This window comes from Theropithecus gelada, chromosome 7b (genome assembly GCF_003255815.1).
Source record: "Theropithecus gelada isolate Dixy chromosome 7b, Tgel_1.0, whole genome shotgun sequence".
NCBI lineage: Eukaryota > Metazoa > Chordata > Mammalia > Primates > Cercopithecidae > Theropithecus > Theropithecus gelada.
This window is the reverse complement of record NC_037675.1, coordinates 24,745,897-24,772,735: the sequence shown is the minus strand read 5'-3', so window position 1 is coordinate 24,772,735 and position 26,839 is coordinate 24,745,897. Positions and strand designations below refer to the sequence as shown.

Below are 26,839 nucleotides of genomic sequence, written 5' to 3'. Positions count from 1 at the left end.
GCTCTATAGCCCAGGCTGGAGTGCAGTGGTGCAATCACGGCTCACTGCAGCCTTGACCTCCTGGGCTTAAGCAATCCTCCCACCTCAGCCTCCCAAGTACCTGGGACTAGAGGCACAAGCCACCATGCCTGACTAATTTTTCTTTTCTTTTTTTTTTTTATAGAAATGGGGTCTCCTTATGTTGCTAGGCTGGTATTGAACTCCTGGGCTCAAGCAATCCTCCTGCCTCAGCCTCCCAAAGTGCTGGGATTACAGGCGTGAGCCACCGTGCTAACCTAAGTATGTTTTTAATATGATTTTAAAATAGTATAGGAAAAGATGACACAATGTTAAGGGAACAAAACAATATAAATGTAAACAATATAAATGTATATAAATTGCCTAATCATAATTTTGGAGTAGGAAGATGGGGGGAAATGTCTACAAAAAAGTGAAAGGAAATATAGTACATACAAACACAGGCCTGTGCCCTTTTCTCTTCACTCCCCACTGCCTCTCTTCAGGCCTGTACCTATTTAGGAACTGCCCCTATGCCCTAGGCAGTTCCTAAATTAGCCACCCAGGCTGGCTTCAACTCCCATTTAGGAACCTAAGCAATTGATCCTATTCAGTTACCTATCAGGTTCATCACATAATTGTATCTTACTCACCCTCATACTTTTTGCAACTTTTAAAAAATAAGAGCTCCCTTCAGAGGACAAATACTTGCCACAACTAGGAATGTCACAGACTCTAAAGCAATGATTCCACCCTAATAAATGGTGATATATTAATCAACAAATTTACTGAACAGCGGCTAACATGTAAGACTTTAGGCTAGTGCTATTTGGACCTCACTCTGAGGCCCCCATCTCTGGGGACAGATAAAACACATATATGTAAGAATGAATATGTAACAATATATAAAAAAGAAGCACAGGCAACAAGTGCTACAGGAATTCATATTTGTATGTTCATATGTATATGCAGAATGAGTTACTGCACTTTGTTGAGTTTTTTAAGGCAGGGTCTCACTCTGTCACCCAGGCTGGAGTGCAGTGGCATGAACCACAGCTCACTGCAGCCTCAAACCTCCTGAGCTCAAGCGATCCTCTAACCTCAGCCTCACAAGTAGCTAAAATCACTGGTGCATGCCACCATACCTAATTTTTTTTTTTAATTTTTTAGAGATAGGGTCTCCCTATGTTGCCCAGGCTGGTCTCAAACTCCTAAGCTCAATCTGTCCTCACACCCCAGCCTCCCGAAAGTGTTGAAATTACAGGTGTGAGCCACCATGCCCGGCCAAGTTACCACACTTCACTGTGTACATCCTTTCCCCACCCCACTAAACTGGAATCTATAAACCCCTCAGATATAGTAGTTCTACCTCATTCCTTATTTTTGTATCTAACCCTAATGCTTAATGTGTCTGACAGAGATAGTAGGTGCTTAATATGCAAACATTTTTGAGTGAATTGATTATTATAGCAGGAATAATGGTGGTGGGCAATGCCATCTAATTAAATGAATGGTGGTGTGAGGGATATAAGATAGTACTTGCCCCTGATGCATTTCAGACTGAAAAACATTCGGTTAAGGGCCATCAGAAGGATCTGCTAACCTGTTGGATACCTTCCAGACATCATTTCTTGGTGGGGGAGCAGGGGACACAAGGGAGAGTTTAGATCTGTACTAAGCATAGTTTTCTTTACCTTTCAGAGGAAAAAAGCAATGACAAGCAAGCTTTCCCTACTTTTTTTCAGGCTAGGCTACATCTCACAGTGGAGTCCTCTGTGCCAGCCATAACCTTGTCAATCCATACCCTCCCATCCCCCCTTCTTCTGGCCTCATACAGAACTCGTCATTCTCCTGTCTGTCAACCCCTCAGCCAAGAAGAGAATTCATGCTAGCCATCAGACAGCCATCTGAAGTCCTAGCTAGGAATCAGTGACCTAAACCTCCCAGGGAAGCAACAACCTAATTTAAAGAGAGGGTTCATCCCTAAAAAGTTGATAGGACCATAGAGAGCAAGGTCAAAGTTCACCCTGGATGCAATGAGAAAAGAGAACTGAGGATGAATCCTGACTTTTCCCATCCTGGATTTTCTTGGTTCTCGAGGATACAGTACACACTACAGGATTAGTATTTATCTAGAAAAAAATCTTCAAAATACATCCCCTCCCCTGGCTTTGGGCAAACTTCAACCATTCTGAGCAGAAAATAATTTACCTTCTAGAGTTCCTTTAGTACAGTGTCCCATGGCCTTGGAATAAGGAAGTTCTCCTCCATTTCTAACCTAAAGTATTCCTGTTAAAATTGAAATTTATTTCTTTTTTTTTTTTTTTTTTTTTTTTTTTGAGACGGAGTCTTGCTCTGTCACCCAGGCTGGAGTGCAGTGGCCGGATCTCAGCTCACTGCAAGCTCCTCCTCTCGGGTTCACGCCATTCTCCTGCCTCAGCCTCCCGAGTAGCTGGGACTACAGGCACCCGCCACTTCGCCCGGCTAGTTTTTTGTATTTTTTAGTAGAGACGGGGTTTCACCGTGTTAGCCAGGATGGTCTCGATCTCCTGACCTCGTGATCCGCCCGTTTCGGCCTCCCAAAGTGCTGGGATTACAGGCTTGAGCCACCGCACCCGGCCGAAATTTATTTCTTTAGAAGACATTCAAGGCAGCAAATTAGCATCCTGTGTAATTATTTCTCAGGTTATTCATGCATGCTAATGCTTGAGACTCACGGCTCTACTTCCTAACCTTTAGAGGCTTCAAGTTTCATTTCGCCAGTGCTAATAATCCTACTTTTTTCTTTTTCATAGGTTCCATGATTTCCCTTCTCCATCTCTTTATACCTATCTCAGTTTCTTTCCACTCTTAAGATTGTTCTTTCCACCTCAACCTTTATTCCTCTTCCCCCTACCTTCCCATCCTTAAATCTCCTATCTTAAATGGACAAAGCCTTGTTTTACCACCCCCCATTTTTCTGACCTGGCATTCTTCCCTGTAGAAATGTTAATTAGCATGTAGGATTTAATTAATTCAGCACCTAATTAAAAATGAGAGAGGAAGAGAGGGAGAGGAGGAGGGCGGGACAGACAGCGCCCGCTTCAGTGCAGAAGGCACCGCAGATGGTTCTGGGTTGGCTGGCATCATGCCACCGCCCTCCAAGCCCCCCTGCCCCCGCCCCCCGCCAACAGCATGCACAGCGAGGGGGGAGGGACAAAAGTGAGGGGCATAGGCTGGCAGAGTCTCTAGACAGGCTCATTCAGTCCTGCCGCTGCTTTGTGCTGGGGAGAAACAGAAAGAGAAAACAAGAGAAAGGGAGGGAGAGACATGGACATACCCACACTCAGGAGCCAAAGAATGGGGCATCTGAACCGAATAATTCCTCTCCTCTTCAACACTGGAAGAAGCCAAGAGAGATTGTTCATTCCAAGAGTCAGCATCTTGGGGTTCCCTGGCTCTTAAGGATCACTGAGGACAAGATGGGAAAACATAGGACTGATCTTCTGGAGAAAAAGGATAGCTTACTTTGGCAACCAGGGACCTACTCTGCTGCCATTCCTCCCACAGCATGCTGTTGCTCAGCAGGAGCAAGCAATGAGGAAGATAGCTATTCAAAATGAAAGATGGGGGGAGTGGGCACGGATGGGCAACAGGGAGCAAATGAACAAGAAGGAGATTTAAAGGAAGGGTATCCATGAGAGAAAGGGAGAAGTGTGGAAAGCAAAGAAGAAATAAATGATGGAGGAGAAGGAAGAGGAGGAAGTTAGGGGCACAGCGATGCTTTGTTTGCCAAGATGGATAAAGAGGGATGGAATGTCTATGCAGAGGACTCCACATACTGATCCCACATAGCCTAGGCCAGGCAGAGGGCAATGGCAGCACTGCAGGCAAAATGCAGGAGCAGATCTTTCTGAGGGGCAATCAAGCTGCTGGAGACAGGGAACCCATCCCACAGGATCTTCCTAAAAACTGGATATTTCTACCAAACCAGGAATTTATCAAAAGCAATGGAGAAAATCTTCCAAATGAACAGAGGAGGAGGCTAGAATGACAGGAAACTGCAAAATCCGATTCCAGGAGCTCCAGCAGGGAGATGGGTGAGGAATGGGATTTGGAGCAGTACCTAGTGGCTCTCTAGGAGTGTCCCCTGATACTCTCAGGGGAAATGTATCCAGTAGGGGATTGATGTGAGGATACGAGGGCTGAGAAAGAGAGAAAAGATTTAGTTTCAGAAAGCACCCCTTTGTTGGGAGGCACCTAGGAAGCTTTGTGGCTTGAAGCCTCAGGGGGACTACCTAAGGAGGGTAAGAAAGAAGTCTGCCATCAGTGACAGATTACATAAGACGTGACTGAAGGAAACTAAGAAGGAGGGTGTGAAGCCAGATGAAAGTTTTCTGGTGTTAACTGCCACAGAGCTGAATGCAGTACAGAGAAGGGTCATTGTAACTAAGAGACAAGGTTTTCCTGGCTAGGAATTCTGATTTGATCTCTTTACCACCTAGGGCTTCCCGTAAGAGTCAGCAGTGAGTAAATCAAAATTGGGAGAGAGGAAGTAGAAACTCAGGGGCTTTCTGTTCTCCAGAGCCCACCCGTGGGGCTAAACCCAAGGCTGGGAAATGAAACAAAGCAGTTGTCAGGGTAAGGTACCATAGGCTCAGTCAAAGTGGCACATACAAATGCTTTCTAAGCCTATTTTCTATTCTAAGCTTTAACTAACGATAAAAATTATAAGGAAATGTATTAATATAGCCACAATGGTAGTTTTACACTAGAAAGAAATGCTGTAAGATTTAGAGTTACCAGCACTAGTGGAAGGGGGTATAGAGCCTTTTGTTATTTAAGTGATCCTGGGACTGAAGAGCTTGCTGCAAATGATCAGCACAGAGAGAATGGAGCATCCAGAGTTCCAGCATCCACCACCATGTGCCACCCAGCCCCAAGGTATTTAGCAGAAGGAGTATGCTAGCCAGCAGTAAGGTCAAATTAAATCTGGAATGGGAATTTATTCCCTGCCTTGGTACTCTGGAGGCCCCTGTAGTAGGCTAGCCTGTGTAAGGCCTGCGGAAATGCTAATCCCATCCCAGTGAGCTAGATTCCTCAACCAGCCAGCCAAGCCCACACACCCTGACTGTCTTGCTGCTGATGCTGTCTCAGCATCAGGCCAACCAAGGCCAGCTTTTGACACAAAACCTGGCCACATTGCTGCCTCCAAGGCTGCCAGTGGCTCTGGGGATGAATTGGGGACACTGGTTTCTAAGGGGTAGTAAAGGGAATGTCAGACCTGGATGTCAGAGAAAACAGATTCTAATAGCAGCTCTGCTAATGATTTATTTGAATAGTCTTAGATAAATCATTTCCCCCTATAGGGCCTGTAAGCAAAAGAAAACAAAAATCAAACAATTTTAGCTACAGCAATGTAAGTACCTAGAAAAAAAAATAGTTAAAACTCAATTTACTGCTCTCCCAAAGGATGCTAAAACAGAAAAGTCTCTACCATCCACTTCAACAAATATTTATTGGGCCTCGCTTTTTAAAAGAGGGACCTAAACAGAGATCACTGTCTATATTACATGAAACCATGATCCTAACTACAGTCCCCTGAATAGAGCAAGAAAGATCTCTAAGAAAGGAAACAGGAAAATCTGCCGAGGAAATGAAGAGGCCACTGGCCTCTGCCTCCACCAACACATGTATGCACCTTAGGAAGGCAGGAGAGGCAGGCAAGAAGACAGGTACTTCCACAGGTACTTCCAAGGCTCAGACAGTAAGGTGAGGGATTGGTGTTCTGGTCCCTGCTTTTCACTTGGCTCTGGCAAACTCTGCCTCTCCCCATAGTCCAGGATTCAGTCTTGACCCACACATGCTGAGGAAATGGAAGCCTGCCATTCTAGGACTGCCACTTAAGCTAAGGAAGATCTCCTCCCACCAGGAAATCAAGGAAAGAGGTCCATATTTTGGCCTATTCCTAGGATATACAGAAGTCAGACTCAGCACTACCATCCAGGGAGTAACTAGGATGCTATTAATTCATAAAGAATAATCCAATAAGAGAAAAATTAGCCATCCTAGAAATTGGATAACTTTACAATAAAAAAACACTGCTGAATTAGGTGGTTGTGGGGTACTGGTCTCACAATGAAAGGTCTCCAAAATAAAGTTAAGAAGTGAGATGATGCAAGAGCTGACATAACAGTCTAAGGAGTGTGGGTGTATTCTGGAAAGGCTAAACAATACAGGACACTGTGGGCTGAATGGGGCAACCATGTAAATTCAGCTGTGATAAAGGAATGACACGAAATGACAAAAAGAGGAAGCAGACTACAAGAGTGTGCCAAGGTCCTGCAGCCAGAATTGTGCTCAGCAGTGACCAGAGAGCCAGGATGCCCATCACATAAGTGTCACAGGTCCTGGCAAGAACCTTCTAAGGACACAAAAGATCAGTAATAGGACATCTCCTCCAGTCTTCAAAACATAGGATAACGAAAGTAGAAGTATCCTTAGCAATCTAATCCAAAAGTTTCTGGATGAAGCCACTATTATCTGAATTATTGCTATTCCCTAGCTCCCATTTTCCCAGCATGTAGAACCCAAATCTGTAGATTCAGGTAACACAGGATCGATCCCTTGCCAAGTGAACTCTCATTATCCAAATCCAGGAACTGAATAGATGTGGACAGCAAAGGATATTTTCTCTCTCCTATCATGTTTCCCCTACAAAGCCTCGTCATTCTCCCCACCTACTCTTCAGTACTGACCCCTCGGTTCTCCTCACCCTGTTCTCTTCTAAGCCACTCTCATCTACAGCCCTCTTTCATTGGGAGAGTCATGTGTAAGATGTCAAGGATAGAACAGATAATGAAAAAGAAAGGGAGTAAGGAAGAGTGTAGATTTCAGATAAGGAAGTGAGATGGAGATCCTGCAGACAGACAGAGAGAAAGAGATAGAAAAAGAAAGGAGTAAGGAAGAGTATAGATTTCAGATAGGGAAGTGAGATGGAGATCCTGCAGACAGAGAGAAAGAGAGAGACAGAAAGCAAGAGAGCTGGAGCTGGGGGAGGGGAAGAAGATGGCACTGCGGAAAAAAGAGCACCACAAAATTAATTTGAGGAAGGGAACAGTAGAGGAGACGTTGGTGGAATAACAATCAGGCAGTAGAGGGCTGGGGAAAGGGGGAGGGCGACAGGGTGGGGAGGAATGATGTTGGTGGGGAGGGCCCTGCCTGCAAAGCAACAGCAGCACCACCTATGGGTATGGCGAAGGGCTACAGGCTGCAACAAAAGAGGTCCTCGCCTGGGCATGGGAGTCTGGGGTGCAGGTTGGGAGGAAGAAGCCATGGCTTTTGCCCTTCAAACCTCTTGGTTACACAACATGCAGGCTAGAAGAATAAATTGTATATGGCTCTCCTGGGAAGAGAGGGACTTAAGGTAAGGGAGGGAAGACAGAGAACTCCCGGCTTTTTCCATTACAAGGGGGTTTCCCCTTCAGAATTCAGGCAGTAAAAAAGACAAGAATATGAAGAGGGAGGAACACCAGGTACTGAAAGGAATGTGAGCACCTGCTTATTTCATTACCTGGATAAAGAGTTTTTATCTTTATTTTCAAGTGATTTCCTTTCCCCACTGGATATGAGAGAATACAGCTACCTCCCTGGGGCCATGAATGCCCCTCACTCGGCTGCTTCCTCCCAGCACTGCCTCAAAACTCCCAACCACCATTAGAAACCCCCAGGGAGCCACCAAGCTCTAAGAAGGAAAGAAGGGAAAGGTTCCCCCCCACCAAACAGACCAAGTGGGGGAGGACAGGGTGGAATGAAAGAGAGAATGCAAAAGCTCTGCAGAGGGAGGGGAGAGAGAAATGTGACCAGCAGTATTTGTTGTGCTTCCAGGGAGGAAGGATCTGTCACATTTTTAATAATAATAAACACATGAAGACAGATTTGCCAGCACTGCTCTGGCTCCTTGAGAAGTGTGGGGGAGGGGAAGCAATGCAGCTGCAGCACAGACCAATATCTCCCCCTCCCCTCCCCTATTAGATAGGCTCAAGTATTGCAGCAGCCTCCCCCCTCCCCCTCTAACCGCAGTCCTCCCCTTCACAGCCCACCCTTTCCATGGTCCCTTCACACAGATCTGCCCCTCCTTCCCCCACTTGTATCTCTACTCACTCCAACCCCACTCTATCCTTTCAGTGCTGGTCCTCATTTAACACAGGCTTACTCTAGCTGGAAGAGGCCTTAGCACCTACATCTTAGATGAATGAATCTGCTCCCCCAATCCTGAGGCTGTGCTCTTTCCAATCAGTGCCCTTCATTAGCTGACAGCAATCTTCCCTCATACCCCACACAACATTCCCACAGATGTAATCCAGCACATTTCAGCATTTCCTGGATTCCACCAAAAAGGATTGCTTTTCTCCCCCATTTTAATCTCAATGTGACCTCCTTTCTCACATCCTTCCTTAAATATAATGGCCATCAAATGTGTTTGTGTTTAGGGGGTGTCAGGGCCTCAAGACTCGGTGACTACTGCCACCTATTGACCCAAATTTGTTCAAGATAGACCTTTAATACACTTCTTACACAGCGACGCTCTGTTATTTCAAAAGCATCAATAGCTTAAACATGCAAAGGCATGGCTCTTGGGGCTTCTCTGAGACCCTCTGAACAATGAGATCAAAGAAACACAAAAGCAAGTCTGGGCAGAGAGCCAGAGCATTGATGCCTTTCCTCATGCAGAGGCAGAAAACGAGGCCCAAGGAATGAAAAAGCAACTTTAAGTTCCCTCAAGGTTCTCTAAGCAAAGATGAATAGGAAAGAGTTTTTCTTAAGGGCTGGTAAAAATTTCACGTATCACAATATAAATGATGTTACTAATGGAGCAGGAGGCAGGATTCCACTCACATACCTCCATCAAATTAGCCAAATCTTTGGCATGAATCTGGGATTTATACACTTACACGATTCCAGGGAGGATGGGGGACACTCAGAGGTGTTTGACTCTCACCCAATCTGTACCAATCAGAACTTGGAGATTGGACAAACTGGGCTCTGAAAAAGGGCAGGTCTATACCACGCAGTTCTGTGGTTTAGCTACGTCCTATTCACCAACCCAAGGAATGAGGAGAGTTTGAACTCTCCACGGTGCTGACAATTGACACACTAATAATCTCCCCCACAAACAAAACACATTTTTCCTAATAAGGTTATCTATGAAGACTGTTGTGAATTCCCAACAGACATTTCCCCAAGCCTTCATAAAATCCTAACAAAACAATGCTTTTACGGCAAAGACAGGCCTTGGTCAAACTCTCTTCCCTGTCCCCTAAGATGAAAAGAATAAGGCGGACATATAAACTACTTGTACAGAATAAAGCTATCACATGATAAAACGATCACGATAAAACTGAACAGGTAAGGTGCTCATGTGTGCATTAATGACAGCTATTACTTAGTGAACACCAGAAATGATCTGTTGTCAGCAATACACTGAGAAAATCTGATATTCATATGGTCTGAATAATCAGAGAACTGAATCTATGAGTAGGAATAAGGGAAAGAAAAAAGTGAACAGAACAGCCATAACAAAATCCTAAAATTTTAATTCTTAGTTCCCTTGTTCTACTACCCTAACAGTTGTTCTCAAACTATATTCTAAGGAATTCGAAAGGTTCCTTGGGGGCTCCTCAGGAATCTTGGAGAAAGGGGGTCATAAGAATATGGAACTTTAGGACTCCTCATCCCCACTTCAATCAAAGTAACCACACTTACCCCTGTTTTACATATTGAGAATCCATGTAATACTCCATCAAACAACACACTCTCAACAGTGTTTGATGACTCTGGCACAAATATTCTCAGAAATAGTTCAACTTTTTACCAGAAACTTATTTCAAATAATGCCTAAAAGCCAGGGAAAACAAAATGTCCTGGGATTAAAGACTTGATTGAATTAATACAAGGTCCACAAAGGCAGGGATTTTGTCTGCTGTGTTCCCTGGTATACCACAAAGAGACCAGAATTGTGGAACTTGGGGTTTCTTTGAAGACGAGGCCTGTAACAAAAATGCGGCAGTAGGGTGGGAGAGCTAGATTATAAACCACCTACAAATAAAAAAGATTTTTTAACCCTGAAGATTTTCATGAACCACAGGACACTTGAAGTCCTCCATCCTCAGTGTTCTCCAAGCACTGGTTCTACAACTTAGGAAAAGTTGTTTGCCCTAAGTGTCTCAGCTTCCTCACTAGTAAAGTGGAGATGTCATACATTTTATAAGGATTACTAGGCGCAGTGGCTCACATCTGTAATCCCAGCACTTGTGGGAGGCCGAGATGGGTGGATCACGAGGTCAGGAGGTTGAGACTTTCCCGGCTAACACAGTGAAACCCCGTTTCTACTAAAAATACAAAAAATTAGCCGGGCGTGGTGGCACGCAGCTGCAGTCCCAGATACTTGTGAGGCTGAGATATGAGAATCGCTTGAACCCAGGAGGCAGAAGTTGCAGTGAGCGGAGATTGTGCCACTGCACTCCTGCCTGGGCAACAGAGCGAGACTCTGTCTCAAAAAAAAAAAAAAAAAAAAAAAATTGTAAGGATTAAGCCTAAAGCACTTAGCTCAGCATATAACACAATTTTTTTTTGTTTTTTGTTTTTTTTTTTTTACAAGGGTCTTGCTGTCATTCAGTCTGGAATACAGTGGTGAGATCATAGCTCACGGCAAGCTCAAACTCCAGGGCTTAGGCAATACCCCTGCCTCAGCCTCCCAAGCAGCTGAGACTATTGGTGCACACCACCACACCTGGCTAATTTTTTTATTTTTTATTTGTTTTACAGACAGGGTCTTGTTGTGTTAAACATGCTGGTCTTGAACTCCTGGCCTCAAGCAATCCTCCTGCTCCAGCCTCCGAAAGTGCTGGGATTATAGATATGAGCCACCACACCTGGCCAGAAGGTAGTATCTCTTTTGCTTTTTTAAAAAAGAGTGCTTCCCTTCCCCTGGCAGTTCCCCTAATCCACAAATCTTAATAAATTAGAAACAAATACAGTCATCCTAACAAGCAAATGAAGTGGTTTTAACTAAAATATTTTTTAACAGAATCACTCATCTAGTTAGTTCAGTCACAAAGGAAAAAAAGTCTCCAAATCTGTTCTTGTGGCTCTTTGTTTAGATTCCCTCAAGGAAACAGAAGTATGAGAGCCCAGGGCATGTCAGACTCCCTCAGATCTATCAGGGACTAAAAGTGAGCAGCCCCAGACGTAAGCCCATCTTGGTGTCATCCGCAAAAGCTCTAGGCTCTTTGACTTGAAGGGAATCTCAGAGATGAAGTCTAATACATTAATTTCTTAGCTGAAGAAAATTAAAGGCCAGGGATATTAAGTGATTTGCCCAAGATCATAGAATTAGCAGAAGACAGTCATAGGTCCAGTCTCTTAACTACTTTCTACCAGGCAGCAGACGACTGAAAGTAGACCCCTGCCCCAATCAGGCAGAATAGTATAAATCCAAATTCATAAATTCAGAATCAATAAGGTTTTAGTCATAAAATAACCCAAATTAATTTGTCTCTCGATATAATCCAGCAATACTAGACACTAAAATCCGATGTTTATAAGACCCAAAGCCTTTTTTAAAAACTCCAATGAATTAATTCTACAAACCCAACTTCTATCTTTTTTTATCCCTTTTTTCACTTTCTGTATTATCCAAGGCCTGTGGGATATCTCACCAACAGAGGTTATTCTCTCATTAGAATACAAGATCTCAGATGTGTAACTCCCACCAGTCTCCTGGATTGAGTTTGGCTAATTATTTCTGTGGGATTTTCATTTGCTTGGCTGTTAAGCTAGGAATATTCTGCTTGTCTGCTGGCAATTTTTTTTTTTTTTTTTTTTGCCAGCTCTTTATAGAAGGGTTGGCCTTTACTGACTCTGGTAAAACAACCCTCAGTTGAAGGCAGGGTAAAAGACTGAATAACACAACTATACTGACTCTTCACTCTAGCCTTCTTACTCACTCTACTATTTTCTACAAACTCTCTCAGTAACGGACCAAAGATCAGCCTTATGTTCATGCTATTTCAGAAAGAAATGAAAAACATTCAGAGAAGTGGAGACAAGAATAATCTTGCTGATGTGGAAAGGTTCTATCTTGCTTTTGACTACAGCCAAGCTCCACAAGTTTCTTGAACCACTTATGCCACCTGGTGGCCAGCCCAGATAACACCAATAAAACCTAAAACTCATGTATTAATATCTCAATCTGTATTGTATTGTAACAAATCATACAGGAAGTTGAGGCAACATGGGTTGGAAGAGTTATTATACCACCCTCGTCTCTCAATATTTTCCAATTTTTGGTTTCTGGGAAAAATATACTATCAAAGAAAACAATACAAATGTTTTGCACTTCCAAAAAATCTTTCCCTTTTCACCAACCACTCACCAAAAATACCCCACACCCAACGACTCCAGTCACATAACACATGTGAAAAAAGGGGCTTTAATTCATAAGTAAAATCAGTTTTATTAGTAAGGTTCTTTCCACATGTCCAAAGCAAACAATTAATGAATTCCACGGAAAACAACCTATATACAATGAAATTAGAAGTATCTCAGATGACAAAAAATATACAAATACGTACACCCATAATCACCGCCGCCTCCGAAAACCTGAAAGGAAGGGAAACCAAGAATGAGGCAAAGGACTGTTGGAAAAGCTAAAGGGACAGGAAAAGAGGACATCTAGAGAGAAGGGCTCACAGGGGTGGGGTCTCCTAGGCAGTACTCTGAATATCTTCCCAGGACAAAAGATGAGAAGTAGGAATAAATTGAAATGGGATAACGGTTCCTTCAAGTGACACTTTATCAGTTCTATTTAGGGAAGCCTGAACAGGAGCTGTGGGACCTTAGAGGTGGAATCCAGAAATTCATTTTGTGAATGATGCTGATTTCCAGCTTAGGAAAGAAAAAATAAAAGCCCACCTAAGGAGATTATTGTCTAGTACGGAAGAGATACTACAAGGGTTGGTGAGACCCAGAATGGCAAATCCAGAGAGTCTCAATTTGTACTCCCCACCTTGCACCTGATCACCTAAGTCCTAGCAGTTCACTGACCTTTTTTCTTCCGACCTTTCTTAGGTATCTTCTTCCGCTTCTTAATAGGATTCTGATCCTGGAGACAGATGGAGAAGTGAAGGAATGGCACTGTGCTTTTGAGAGCCAGCATCCCTTCCCCAGTTTCTCATGGTAATAAGCCCCACATACATTTGGCTGAAAGCACGAAAGTCACATCCTACTACAACCGTATCTCAACCTCACCTCATCAAGATGAGAAGTTCCCCCTGTCAAAGCACTGATGTCACTGAAGTGCGTAAGGGAATGAAGTTGTGAGCTCATGACATTTGCTCGTTTTCGTCGTCCTTTCTCTCGCTTACTGATGCTCAAACGCACCATCATGCTCTCCTCATAGTTAATCCTGCCAGAGAAAGCCAGTTTCCAGCAGGCTCAGACCATGGAGATGGAAAGCTCCAGCCCAGAACCTGGCCCAAGTATTTACTCATCCCTTGTTCAGGGAGTTCTCAAGAAGTTTCACAGCAGATCAACATATTGATTTAGTAAGGACATATTGAATGCTCAATACTGAGCTTCCTCAATGAAATGTGCTCTGTGCTAAAACTTCCCTCATGCTAGATATGAATCCATAGCCTATCCATAATACTATTTAAAATATTATACCAACATTTTTTTTTATTTCAGCTCCATAAATGGGTTTCCCTAAATGTGTCCATTCATGCAAATCCATCAACTGTAAAGACTGCACCTGAGCAAAGTTGATGAGCCTGTATTCAATTACACTGCTTTTCTACTTTCCTTCCCTGAACTTATCTAGCACTCACAATGTCACTATAAAAACCTACCTTTATTGCCTTCTGCACAAAAGTGAGAGCTGTGACAGTGAAACACAGAATTTTATTTTATTTTATTTTTTTTGAGACAGAGTCTTGCTCTGTAGCCCGGGCTGGAGTGCAGTGGCCGGATCTCAGCTCACTGCAAGCTCCGCCTCCCGGGTTTGCGCCATTCTCCTGCCTCAGCCTCCGGAGTAGCTCGGACTACAGGCGCCCGCCACCTCGCCCGGCTAGTTTTTTGTATTTTTAGTAGAGACGGGGTTTCACTGTGTTAGCCAGGATGGTCTCGATCTCCTGACCTCGTGATCCGCCCGTCTCGGCCTCCCAAAGTGCTGGGATTACAGGCTTGAGCCACCGCGCCCGGCCCACAGAATTTTAAAGTTGTACTATGTGGAACCGCATATATTCCTCTCTATACTGCTTTTTTTCCCCCTCAAATCTCATGTCGAATTGCAATGTACTACTTTTGCTTTGAACAGTTGGGGTAAAAATTTTCCTAGTTCCTATCCTGTACTCCAAACTCCTGATTCTTAGAAACTATCATCCCAAATTTTTCACTCCATTTTCTACATAACATCAATTCTCTTGGTACCAAACTTAGTCACGTTAGTCTAAAGCATGAGGACAGGACTCTAGAGTGTAGAAATAATTTCTAATGCAAAGGCTCAGACCTGTGTTGGTCCTCCTGACTCTGGCGAGTAACATGGGGATGCCGAGCATCACGGATTTCCTCTGGAGCATCTGAGTACTGCTCCTTAAGTTCACGAATGACAGAGCTACTCAATGCCCGTCTCTTGGCTCGTTCTAGACGCTTCTTCTCCCGCTCAGCTTCTGTTTCATCTACATGATGAAAACAAGCAGGGGTTATCCAAGAACAGAGAAAAGAAGAGAAACAATTCATACTGAGGAGGCAGCAGCCAAAGTTCATACCATAATGTACTGGAACCAAGCGTGGAGGAACATATTTCTTAGACACTCCTTTCACAGATTTCTTCCCTGAAGCCTCAGACTGACCATCTTCTACTTCATCTTCCTCCTCATCCTCAGAGCTCAACTACAAAAGAAATAATGTCTGCAAACTTAGGAAACATTCATGAGATAAGTGAGAAAAAAACCCAAAGCTGGAGTACCCTGGGGAGGTGGGAATATAAAAAAGGAGAAAAGGAAATCTCATACTCAGCATTCTAACACACAAGTTGGAAAGTCAAGTCCTAAGAGAATCCCAGGGGATCCAGGATCACCAAGAGGCTCACCTAGGTATAGATGCCTCAGAAAAAAATCAGGAGAATAATACAACCCCTTACCTTGCTCATCATATTGCTGGGATGAGGCTTAAAACGAAGTGGGTCATTCTCACCTGAAATAAATAACCCAAGGAATTTTACAAAATTTGTAACTTTCTGATGGTCCCCACAACTTCATGGTGGTCTCCTCACTTACTAAGGCTGCCGGTCACTGCAGTCTTGACCAGTTTGTCAATTTGATACTTCAGTTTTTGGTCCAAGGGACGAAGCTTTTCCAAAACCTACAACATGGTAGTTAAACAGGATTACATTTCCTTCCCAAAATGAAGCACATACCAGAGTCCCTATATTAAGGTGCCACATAAGGCACCTAAAATAAGTACAAAGTAGAGCAAATGAACAGAAAAACACTTTTTAAAATTTGGTTTCCTTAAACATGAAAAGACTCACTTAAATGAGAGCTACTATGTGACAGCCTTGGAGCTCAAGATTTAGAAACTTAAAACCCCAAGACACCAAATGCTTCATACCGTGCGAATCTCCACCAGTCTCAAAACTCCATCATGTCCCTGAAGAGACCCTCCTGAGGCTTTGTCCAGAATGAGGTGGGTCAAATCCATAAGGTACATGAGCAGCAGCTGGTCTTTCACTTCCAAGAAGCTGAGACCCTGAGTCGAACAAAAGAGAAAGATGCAGATTTGGTTTTAGCCAAAGAACCAGGATGAAAGCCTAGGGTAAACAGGATGTTTCTCCAAGTTCAAGATTTTCCCAATCAGTTCATATTAGATATCTGGAGTAGTCTCAAGAAGTAGCTGTGCCTAAGATGGCCAACGAGAAAGTTACGCTAATACAAGAGAAACAACGCTCAGAGAATTAATAGAAGACAATGAGAAGAGGAAAATCGATAAACTACCCCTCCAAAAAGACTATAACAGGGTTTGTCAATCTCAGAGCTATTGACATTTGGCGCCAGAACATTTTTTGTTGAGGGCTGTCCTAGGCATTGTAGGTTTTCAGCAGTATCCTTGGCCTTTTCCCATGGATGGCCCCTCCAAGCTGCAGCAGAAAAAAATGTCTCCACACACTGCCAAATTTTAAATTAATTTAATCAAGGTAATTACTACTTTCCCCCCATACAATGGAATTATATGACACAGGTAAAAACAACGATTTACATACAATGACATCGAATTAAATCCATGTCAGCACAAGTTGCAGAAAGTATAATATGACTTCAATTGTGAAAGTGTGTGTGGGGGGGGGATATGATGAATACATTTTATACACATAGAGAAATGTCTACAAGACAACACACAAGTAACTGCTACCCCTAGAGTGAGATGAGGAAAAGGAAATGGTGTACTGTAGACTGAAAAAGTGTTGCATATATTATTCTCATAATTTTAAAAATCTCAAAAAAAAAATACTACAGTGGTTATCTCAGAGTGGTGATTATACTGATTTTTCATTTTTTTCTTTGGGCTTTTATGTATCTTCCAAACTTCACAGCCCTAAGAAAACCTATCTCAGAGACGTTAAATACTTTGGCCAAGATAACACAGTAATACAAGTAGAGCTAAGATTCAAACTCAATCTGACTCCAACACCTAATCCCTGGATGTCTTTAAGCCAACATGCTAAGCTCTTGAGATCAACACTACTGTGGTATAGAAGGAGAGCAAAGGATTGAGAGTCCACAAGCTGAGTTTAAGTTCTGAATTAGGTATTTGGTAGTCAAACATTGAGTAAATCACTTAACCTTGTGACTTCAGTCTTTTTTTTTTTTTTTTTTTTTTGATGAAGTCTCACTCTGTTGCCCAGGCTGGAGTGCTGTGGCACTGTCTCAGCTCATTGCAACCTCCACCTCCCAGGTTCAAGTGATTCTCCTGCCTCAGCATCCTAAGTAGCTGGAATTACAGGTGCCTGCCACCACGCCTGGCTAATTTTTTGTATTTGTAGTAGAGACGGGGTTTCACCATGAATGGCCAGGCTGGTCTCGAACTCCTGACCTCATGATCCAGCCACCCCAGGCTCCCAAAGCGCTGGGATTACAGCCATGACCCACTGCGCCAGGCCAACCTCAGTCTTATCAGTAAAATATGTACGATATGTCCTTCCTGCCACAAAGAACAATCATGAGGCTCAAACAAGATAATGTGAAAGTACTTTGTAATCTATAAAGCACCTAGTAAAACTCTTTGGTCAAAAAGATAAGTTAATATGTATTTGTTCAATAAACAAACAAATATATAGTGATCTAAGAAGGATGCTGGCAACTCATCCATCTCCAAAAGGCACTGAAATGGTTCAAAGCATGGTACCCAAGGCCAGGTATGGCGGCTCACACCTGCAATCCTAGCAATTTGGGATGCCGAGGCGGGTGGATCACCTGAGGTCAGGAGTTCGAGACCAGCCTGGCTAACGTGGTAAAAACTTGTCTCCACTAAAAACACAAAATTAGCCGTGAGTAGTGGTGGGCACCTGTAATCCCAGCTACTCGGGAGGCTGAGGCAGGAGAATCACTTGAACCCAGGAGGCAGAGGTTGCAGTGAGCCAGGATCATGCCACTGCACTCCAGCCTGTGTGACAAAGGGAGACTCCATCTCAACAAAACAAAACAAAAAAGCATGATACCCAGGACAAAAACAGGTAAGAATTTGAGAAGCAGGCTCTTCCGATATGCTTGGGCATTGTCAAATTCAAACTGAGCTACAAGCATATGAGAGAAAAACAAAGACTTAAATTTTTTAAAATAAAAATGGACAATAAGAACATAAGTGAATGATAAAGGCAAGAAGGGAATATATTTTGAATGCTGTTAGTTATCTTTCTGTAAGCACAAATTTGCTGTAACTCCTGTGCTTAAAACTTCTTCAGTGATTCTTATTACAATGATTTGCATACTTGTGTTTACCCATAGAATATTTGGCTTAAATATCTTAGGACAAAAGCTCAATATATAAAAACAGATAATACCAGAGTTTTCCAGTTAAGCAGGGATGAGAGGTCCAGAGTTGTTGTTCTACATTGCCCTCAACCAGTAATCCCTGAGAAGGTTCTACCAGACCTTAATTTGAAAACTACATATTTCAATTGTTGTTGTTTTGTTTTTTTTCAGATGGAACCTCGCTCTGTCGCCCAGGCTGGAGTGCAGTGTCGTGATCTTGGCTCACTGCAACCTCTACCTCCTGAGTTCAAGCAATTCTCCTGCCTCAGCCTCCCAAGTAACTGGGATTACAGACAGGCACATGCCCCCATGCCTGGCTAATTTTTGTATTTTTAGTGAAGATGGGGTTTTGCCACGTTGGCCAGGCTGGTCTCGAACTCCTGACCTCAGGTGATCTGTCCGCCACAATCTCCTAAAGTGCTGGAATTATAGGCGTGAGCCACCTTTTTTTCTTAGCCAAGCCCTTTTTTTTTTTTTTTAGACAGTGTCACTCTGTTGCCCAGGCTGGAGTGCAGTGGTGCAATCGTGGCTGATGGCAGCCTCGACCTCCTGGGCTCAAGCGATTCATTCACCTCAGCCTCCCGAGTAGCTGGGACTATGGGCACACGCCACTGCACCCAGCTAATTTTTTATTTTTTTGTAGAGACAGGTCTCACTACGTTGCTCAGGCTGGTCTCAAACCCATGGGCTCAAGCAATCCTCCCACTTTGGCCCCCCGAAGTGCTGCAATTACAGGCGCATATTTTAATTTTAAGATGCACATTGTTTTCATATTTTAACATCTCTGAAATCAGGATGCATGTTTCAGTCACTGGCATCTTGGTATTATGTCATGAGGAATTTTTTTTTTTTTTTTTTTTTGAGACAGGGTCTTGCTCTGTCACCCAGGCTAAATGCAGTGGCACAACCACAGCTCACTGCAGCCTCAACCTCCCAGGCTCAAGCAATCCTATGGCCTCAGCATCCCGAGTGGCTGGGACTACAGGCACATGCCATCATGTCTGGCTAATTTTTAACTTTTGTAGAGACAGGGTCTCACTGTGTTATCCAGGTTGGTCCCGAGCTCCTGAGCTCAAGCAATCCTCCAGCCTCAGCCTCCTGAAGTGCTGGAATTACAGGCATGAGCCACCAGGCCCAGCCTGTTACATTTTTTCTTAATATACACAATAAGTGATATGTCCCAATTAATAAGTGTCTTAGATTAGATGAAATCTGAAAGTAACTCCTCATTTGGCCTACAATGATCTTCAGAGTGACTACTTTTCCAGTCTTATTTCCTACCCCCACCACACATAACACAGAAAGTACATCCTATCACAAAAACGGCTTCCTCCTTTCCCATAATATCACCATACTTTCAGGCCTTTGTGCATTTGCACATGTTCCTTCTTTCTGCCCCTCCTGTTTATTCCTCAAAATCCTATCACCTCTTCTGGGAAGCCTGTCCTGAATCCCTCTGCTCTTCTGGCAGTTAATTAATCCCTCTCTTTGGCTGGAGACTCCTCATAACTCTGTAATGTGATTGCTACTATTAATACTTATGTCTATTGCTTTGCTTTGTCTTCCCACTAGACTTCAGCACAGAAACTGAATCGTATTTATGTTTGAAGCTCGAGCACTTAGAATATATAAGACACAATAAACATACAATGAAAGAACTACTGAGAACGTTAAGTCAGGGGATGCTTACTGTTTGAGTACATCTTACCTTTTCTGTAGGATAGGCACCAGCTTGAACTTTTTGTGTCAGTGATTGCACTTGTGCCGTTATAGCCATCACCTGAAATTAGCCCAAATGAAACAACTGACTAGACTATATCAAATCATGTCTGCAAACTGTGAAGAGCAAAAGCTAAACAATGCCACCTAAAAATCATCTGAAACACTGTCTAAAGTATAGTACTATCTTCTCACCTCTGGGAAAGTATAGGAGAGATGGTCCTTTAAAAAGTAAAAAAAAAAAACAAAAAAAACTTTCCATTTCTTAAAGAAGAGACCATCTTTTACTGAACCACAGGAAGGAGAAAAGGACTGGGACAGTAGTGACTGGAGGACTGTAATTTTGTTTGTACTGGTTGAACTTACAATACATAAAACTACAAAACTCCCCGACTTATGTCTTAATTTCCACTTTACAAGGGTGCAAAAGCAATATGCATTCGGTAGAAACCGTCCTGTTCTCTCGTGATGCTGGGCAGCGGCATCAAGCCAAAATTTTGACTTATGAGATTTTCGTATTACAATGGGTTTATCAGGCCATAACCTCCATCGTTAAGTCAAGAAGCCTCTGTATTTAAGTGTGTATTACCTGGGCACCCAACGGGCAAATCATGTTACCATTCCAAGCACTGGTTTCCTTAGCTATATGAATAAGGGAAAACTATTCAGATAATTTCTTTTTGGCGTTTCTTGTATTCCCTTGGGTGCAGAAGCAATTACTTAGAACTCTGGCCTGGAAAGGTTTTCATTACATCACTTTACTCTTACGGTTTTTGGGAGCATTCATGTATCTCAATCACCAAAGTTTTGAGGTGAAGTACATAAAGTCAAGGCCAATCCATGACTAATTTATTCCAGAGGCGACACTACTCACTTGCTCCTGGAGATTTTTCAGAAGTGTCACGGCACTTGGCAGGTCTGACTCCAGCACCCCCTACAGAAAGGAGAGGAGGAGTAAAGAAAAGTCATTCTTTCCTCAGGATTATAAGAAGGCGGAACGTCTAGGTTGGGAAGCTGCCCTCTCTCCGTCTGACACCCCAGACTCGGGGCCTTCACACTCCTCTTCACAGACTCGCCCTAAAGCCAGCCCCTTGAGTTACTGGACAGGAACAGTAACTCTAGGGAGGCCGCCTCCTTGAAGCAACTTTCATCACCACTCTTCCCTGGTACCAACAGTTTGCCTCCAGCCACTGAAGGGAAAGGAAAACTCCACAATAGCTACGAGAGGAAGAAACCACACCAAACTCACCGGCGCCGCCATCTTCGCAAAGCCCACCCCTTCCGCTTCCGTACTTCCTGAGCGCTAAGGGCGTCTTGATAGATTTGATAGACAACTGCCGCTTGCAAACCTAAGCCAATACGAATAAGGCCTCTCTCACTTCCGCCCCCAACGGGATAAACGAGAGGAGGAGTCTGATCTGGCCAATGGAATAAAGCAACTGGCTAAATTCGTCAGACTCAGCGATGTCAGGACCAAAAAAAAAAAAAAGCACTTGGCAAAGAGCGTGTGATTGGTAGACTGAGTAAAATGATTGACGGCAAGCCAATAAGAGATAGGCAAATAGTTGATTGACAGTTAGAAGGACCAATAGAAAAAAGGAATTAGCAGCGCGAACTTAGCGCTTATTGGCTCCCGTCTGCCGCAGAACCCAGAGTCTTTTTTCACGGCACTTTTCTTGTAGTGCCTGAACAGGCCGCTAGGTGACGGGCCTCAGCTTCGCTTTGCGGTGTCGACGTTGCGGAGCCGCCATTGCTGGCTGCTCATCCAACGGCCACCGCGCCAAATTCCTCACAGACCCGGTGGCCCTGGGATCGATTCTGTAACAATACTCCTTGTGTGACCGTGGACAAGTCACTCCGTCTCTGAGCCTTCTTCATCTGTAAATAAGAGAGCGGGGCCAGAGAAGCCCAGAGCCAGAGTTTAGAAACTGACTGCGAGGACACCTACTCTCTTGATGTGCACCGTGGGGCGCTGAGAAACGGCCCCGACACTCTTCGCTCCTACCAGTTTGGGGACATGAAAAGAATGTTTTACAAGTTGGGGAACCGTTCATATTTACATGACTTACCCCGGTCACACAGGTCTTCAGCAGCAGAACTTGGTTCAGACTCGAGCAGTGCATGTTTCAATATGACCTGCCTCATCATTACCCAATGCTTTCAGATGTGTTCACTCACTCTGGTTTTTCACAGGCTGGTGAAGTAGATTGGACGGATATTCATTGTTCCCATCACATGTCTTAGGAAATAAAGCACTGAAAGGGTGAATGATAGTGTATAATTTTTGTTCACAACCGTCCAGCAGAGCTGGGTCTAGAAATCAGATCTTCCTGACTTGAAGCTGCTTTTGGAATTAAGAATAACACCCGTATCTGGGCAGCTGGGGTGAGGAAATCCTGGTATCTAGGTCTTGCTGGAATCAAGAAAGCAGGAGGGTGTTCAGTCCCCACTCCTCTGACATTTATTTGCTGCTTCAGGCCTAGTGTGGAAGCTCAGGATGCTGTTGCAGCATACTTAGTCAATTATTCAGTAGCTTTTGTAGTGTTTTATCAAGATTTGTATTATGAAAAGTTTCTGTTTCTACATAAATTTTCGGACCTGTCTAGTTAGATCAGCAATAAACTTTTTGGGGAACTTGAAATTTAGTTTGTTCATATGCTTTATGACATCAATGAGAAAACAAATTGCACTGCCATATTTTGGTCTTGATTTTTTTTTTTTTTTTTTTTTTTTGAGACGGAGTCTTGTACTGTTGCCCAGGCTGGAATGCAGTGTCACAACCTCGAATCTCGGCTCACTGCAACTTCCGCCTCCCTGTTCAAGCGATTCTCCTGCCTCAGCCTCCTGAGTAGCTGGGATTAGAGGCACCCGTCACCATGCCCAGCTCATTTTTTGTATTTTTAGTGGAGACAGAGTTTCACTATGTTGACCAGGCTGGTCTCAAACTCCTGACCTTGCCATCTGCCTGCCTCGGCCTCCCAAAGTGCTAGGATTACAGGCATGAGCCTCCACTCCCAGCCTTGATTATTAAAATAATTGTCCACCAGGAACGGTGACTTAAGCATGTAGTCCCAGCTACTCTGGAGGCTGAGGCAGGAGAATCATTTGAGCCCATGTGTTCAAGGCAGCATTGAGCCATGATCATGCCACTGCACTCCAGCCTGGGTGATGGAGCAAGACCCTATCTCTAAAAAAAAGGTGACAGAGGGGGACCCCATCTCTAAAAATCTAAAATATTTGTCAACTATAGGGGCAGAAAAGTGTGATACCTTTCCTCACCCATCATAAGGGTCATAGAAGACACTCCTACAACAAAAGACAAGTTAACAAGAAAAAAGTTCGATGAATTTATTTAAAGTTTTACCTGACACAGGAGCCTTCAGAAATGAAGATTCAAAGACCCAGGGAAAACTGTCCATTTTTATGGTTAGGTTTGGTGAAGAATGGACAGTGAGTAGAAATGTGACAGGACAAAAAGAGTATGATCTGACAGAAATAGACTGAGGGGGGAAACCCAGCAAGGCCTGTCTGTTCAGATTTTTCTTAGCCTCTCTAGATAACAATCCTTTTGGGTATAGGGAATGTGAAAGGAAAATAACTTGGGACCGCAGTTCACTATGCCAAAAGAAAAAAATTAAATTCAACACAGAGTCATGCAAGCAACTGCCTTTGCTTTTGTTCCTAAGTGGATAGCTACAGATAAAATGTTAAATATCTCTACAAGGATCTACTGTGTGTTCACCTTATCTTGTGTGCCGATTTACTGAGCCTGAAACAAATACCAATTGACTATTCCCCTACCTGCTCCTTTTCTCTTGCAACATGTGGATTAGTGTACCCTCCCTTTTTCCCCTCCAGCTTACTTTTCCCCTTTTAATAGTGAAGCCCTGAAAGTCACCTTTGGAGAAAAGCACAAGCCTCACTCCCAGACACGTCCTTTATCTTGGCAAAATAAACTTCTAAATTGATTGAGACCTGTTTCAGATACTTTCTGGTTTACAGGGAGGACCCCTCCAAAATGAGGATTTATGACTATCAAATGAGGAAGTCAGAGAATATTTTTTATGGTTAGCTCTCAGCAGAAAGGTGAGAGAAATTTAGAGTAAAATTTTTATGTTTTATGGCAGGTTTGGGGGACAGAGGTACAGTTTTTTTGTTGTTTTGTTTTTGTTTTTAAGATGGAGTCGGCCGGGCGCGGTGGCTCAAGCCTGTAATTCCAGCACTTTGGGAGGCCGAGATGGGCGGATCACGAGGTCAGGAGATCGAGACCATCCTGGCTAACACGGTGAAACCCCGTCTCTACTAAAAAATACAAAAAACTAGCCGGGCGTGGTGGCGGGCACCTGTAGTCCCAGCTACTTGGGAGGCTGAGGCAGGAGAATGGCGTAAACCCGGGAGGCGGAGCTTGCAGTGAGCTGAGATCCGGCCACTGCACTCCAGCCTGGGCGGCAGAGCGAGACTCCGTCTCAAAAAAAAAAAAAAAAAAAAAAGATGGAGTCTCGCTCTGTCACCCAAGATGGAGTGCAGTGGCGTGATCTCGGCTCACTGCAACCTCTGCCTCCTGGGTTCAAGCAATTCTTCTGCCCCAATCTCCTGAGTAGCTGGGACTACAGGCTTGTGCCACCATGCCCAGCTAATTTTTGTATTTTTAGTAGAGATGAGGTTTCACCATATTGGCCAGGCTGGTCTCGAACTCCTGACCTTGTGATCCACCAGCCTTGGCCTCCGTAAGTGCTGGGATTACAGGCATAAGCCACCGTGCCCGGCCTTTGTTTTTGTTTTTTAGACGGATTCTCGCTCTGTTGCTGAGCCTGGAGTGACTGGAGTGCAATGGCACGATCTCGGCCCACTGCAGCCTCCACCTCCCAGTTTCAAGCGATTCTCCTGCCTCAGCCTCCCAAGTAGCTGAGATTACAGGCATCCATTATGATGCCCGGCTAATTCTTGTATTTTTAGTAGAGATGGAGTTTCATCATGTTGGCCAGGCTGGTCTCAAGTGGCCTCAAGTGATCTGCCCACCTCGGCCTCCCAAAGTGCTGGGATTACAGGTATGAGCCACCAGGCCCAGCCGAAATTCTAGTTTCTATGGCTTGCCTTGGAGCAGAAGGAAGGGCAGCAGACAGGAGGGCAGGAGAAGGTCAGAGAAAGACTTTGCTTCTGAGGCTGCTTCTAAGGCCTTCCAATCTCCTTTAGTTCAAAGTGCTTAGCATGCCAAAGTGCCATACTCTGGAGTATCGTTTTCTGAGCCCTGACACAACCATTCCTTTTGTTACAAGATAATCTTGGAGCTAACAGTACAATAAATCTTTGTAAAGCTCTTCTACCACTCAACCAACAAGCATTGGCAAAGAATACAAGATCATTAATTTTATTGTCTTCTATTTCTTTTTCTTTTTTCTTTTTTTTTTTTTAAATGAACTTAAATGGCTTTATGGGATGGAGAACTTACTTTTGAAAGTGGTAACAGGTACATAGGTAACCAAAGTATAGAGCTTATTTGGTGAATCTTCATCCTCATTACGTTTTCTGGACAGCCGCACACGGATTCGGTATGGGACATTCCTTATTCCTTTGGGCCAGACAGCTTTGCTGAGCCTCGTATCAATGCGCACATCTGGAGTTCCCATCTCCTTCATGGCAAATTTCTGAATCTCTTTGAGTGCCCGAGGGGCACGCTTCTTGAAGCCCACTCCATGGATGCGCTTGTGAATGTTGATGGTGTATTCTCGGGTCACCACCTCGTTGATGGCAGAACGGCCCTTTTTCTTCTCGCCACCCTTCTTTGCGGGAGCCATTCTGCCGGGTTCAAGCTGGAAAGGTAGCTTGTCTTCTATTTCTTTCAACAGTTTCATAAACAGGCAATCGTCCATAATATTTCAAGTATACACTGAGAAAAATTGTTAACATCTATACTGAGATTTAATACACATACCATACAATTCACTATTTAAAGGATACAGTTCAGTGGGGTTGGGCATGGTGGCTTGCACCTGTAATCCCAGCACTTTGGGAGGCTGAGGCAGGAGGATCACTTGAGGCCTGGAGTTTGACACCAGCCTGGGGAGCATAGTGAAGAAACCTGCCTCTACAAAAAAAAAAAAAAAATTGTTTTGATTTAAAAAATCATAAAATTCAGTGGTTTTTAGTATATTCACACAGTTGTGCAAATATAACCATAATAATTTTAGAACGTTTTTACAATGTTCTAAAAAAAACCCAGTACCCATTAGTAGTCACTCCCCTTTTTTTCCCCAACCCTCTAAACCTCAGCTCTAGACAACCACTAATCAGCTTTGTATCCCTGTAGCTTTGTCTATTTTGAACATATCCTTAATGTGGAATTATGCAATGTTAGTCTTTTGTGACTGGCTGCTTTCACTTAGCATAATGTTGTCAAGGTATCCATATTGTAGTGTATATCACTACTTTATTCCTTTTTACTGCTGAATAACATTTCATTGTATGGATATACTACATTTTATTTATCCATTCATCAGCTGATGGACATTTCGGTTGTTTCCACGTTCTGGTTAAGTAGTGCTGCTATAAACATTTATAGCTAAATTCCTATGGGAACATATGTTTTCATTTCTTTTGGGTTTACATCTAGGAGTAGAGTTGCTGGGTCATAGGGTAACTCTATGTTTAACCATTTGAGGAACTGCCAGACTGTTTTCCAAAGGGCTGCACTATTTTACATTTTCACCAGCAATAAAACAGTTCCAATTTTTCCACATCCTTGCCAACATCTGCTATAATCTATAGTCTTAATTATAGTTACTCTAGTGAGTTACAAAGCAGTGTTTATTGAGATTTTGATTTGCATTTCCCTAATGTCTTATGATGTTGGACATGTTTTCATGTGCTAATGGGCCATGTGAATATCTTTGAAGAACTCTTAGCTGGGCACAGTGGCTCACGCCTGCAATCCCAGCACTTTGGGAGGCCGAGGCAGGTGGATCACCAGGTCAGGATTTCAAGACCAGCCCGGCCGATATGGTGAAACCCCATCTCTACTAAAAATACAAAAATTAAGCTGGGTGTGGTGGCACACG

At 43.6% G+C, this 26,839-nt stretch overlaps 1 protein-coding gene and 1 pseudogene across 2 annotated transcripts; both read right to left on the bottom strand.

Annotated features, from left to right (window-relative positions):
- Window positions 1-12,453: 12,453 nt before the first annotated feature.
- NGDN (neuroguidin) lies at window positions 12,454-21,064 on the bottom strand. Its single transcript, XM_025392675.1, has 11 exons — window positions 21,034-21,064; window positions 20,659-20,718; window positions 19,774-19,845; window positions 15,649-15,786; window positions 15,315-15,399; window positions 15,179-15,231; window positions 14,805-14,928; window positions 14,546-14,714; window positions 13,288-13,444; window positions 13,084-13,141; window positions 12,454-12,639 (listed from the first exon to the last, which is right to left on the bottom strand). Exons 1-11 carry the CDS (start codon window positions 21,043-21,045, stop codon window positions 12,620-12,622), a joined length of 948 nt encoding a protein of 315 aa, XP_025248460.1. The 5' UTR covers window positions 21,046-21,064; the 3' UTR covers window positions 12,454-12,619.
- Window positions 21,065-25,198: 4,134 nt separating this feature from the next.
- Window positions 25,199-25,602, bottom strand: LOC112629191 (annotated as a pseudogene). The gene has a single exon (XR_003120547.1). The product of XR_003120547.1 is annotated as a 60S ribosomal protein L31 pseudogene (transcript).
- Window positions 25,603-26,839: the final 1,237 nt, after the last annotated feature.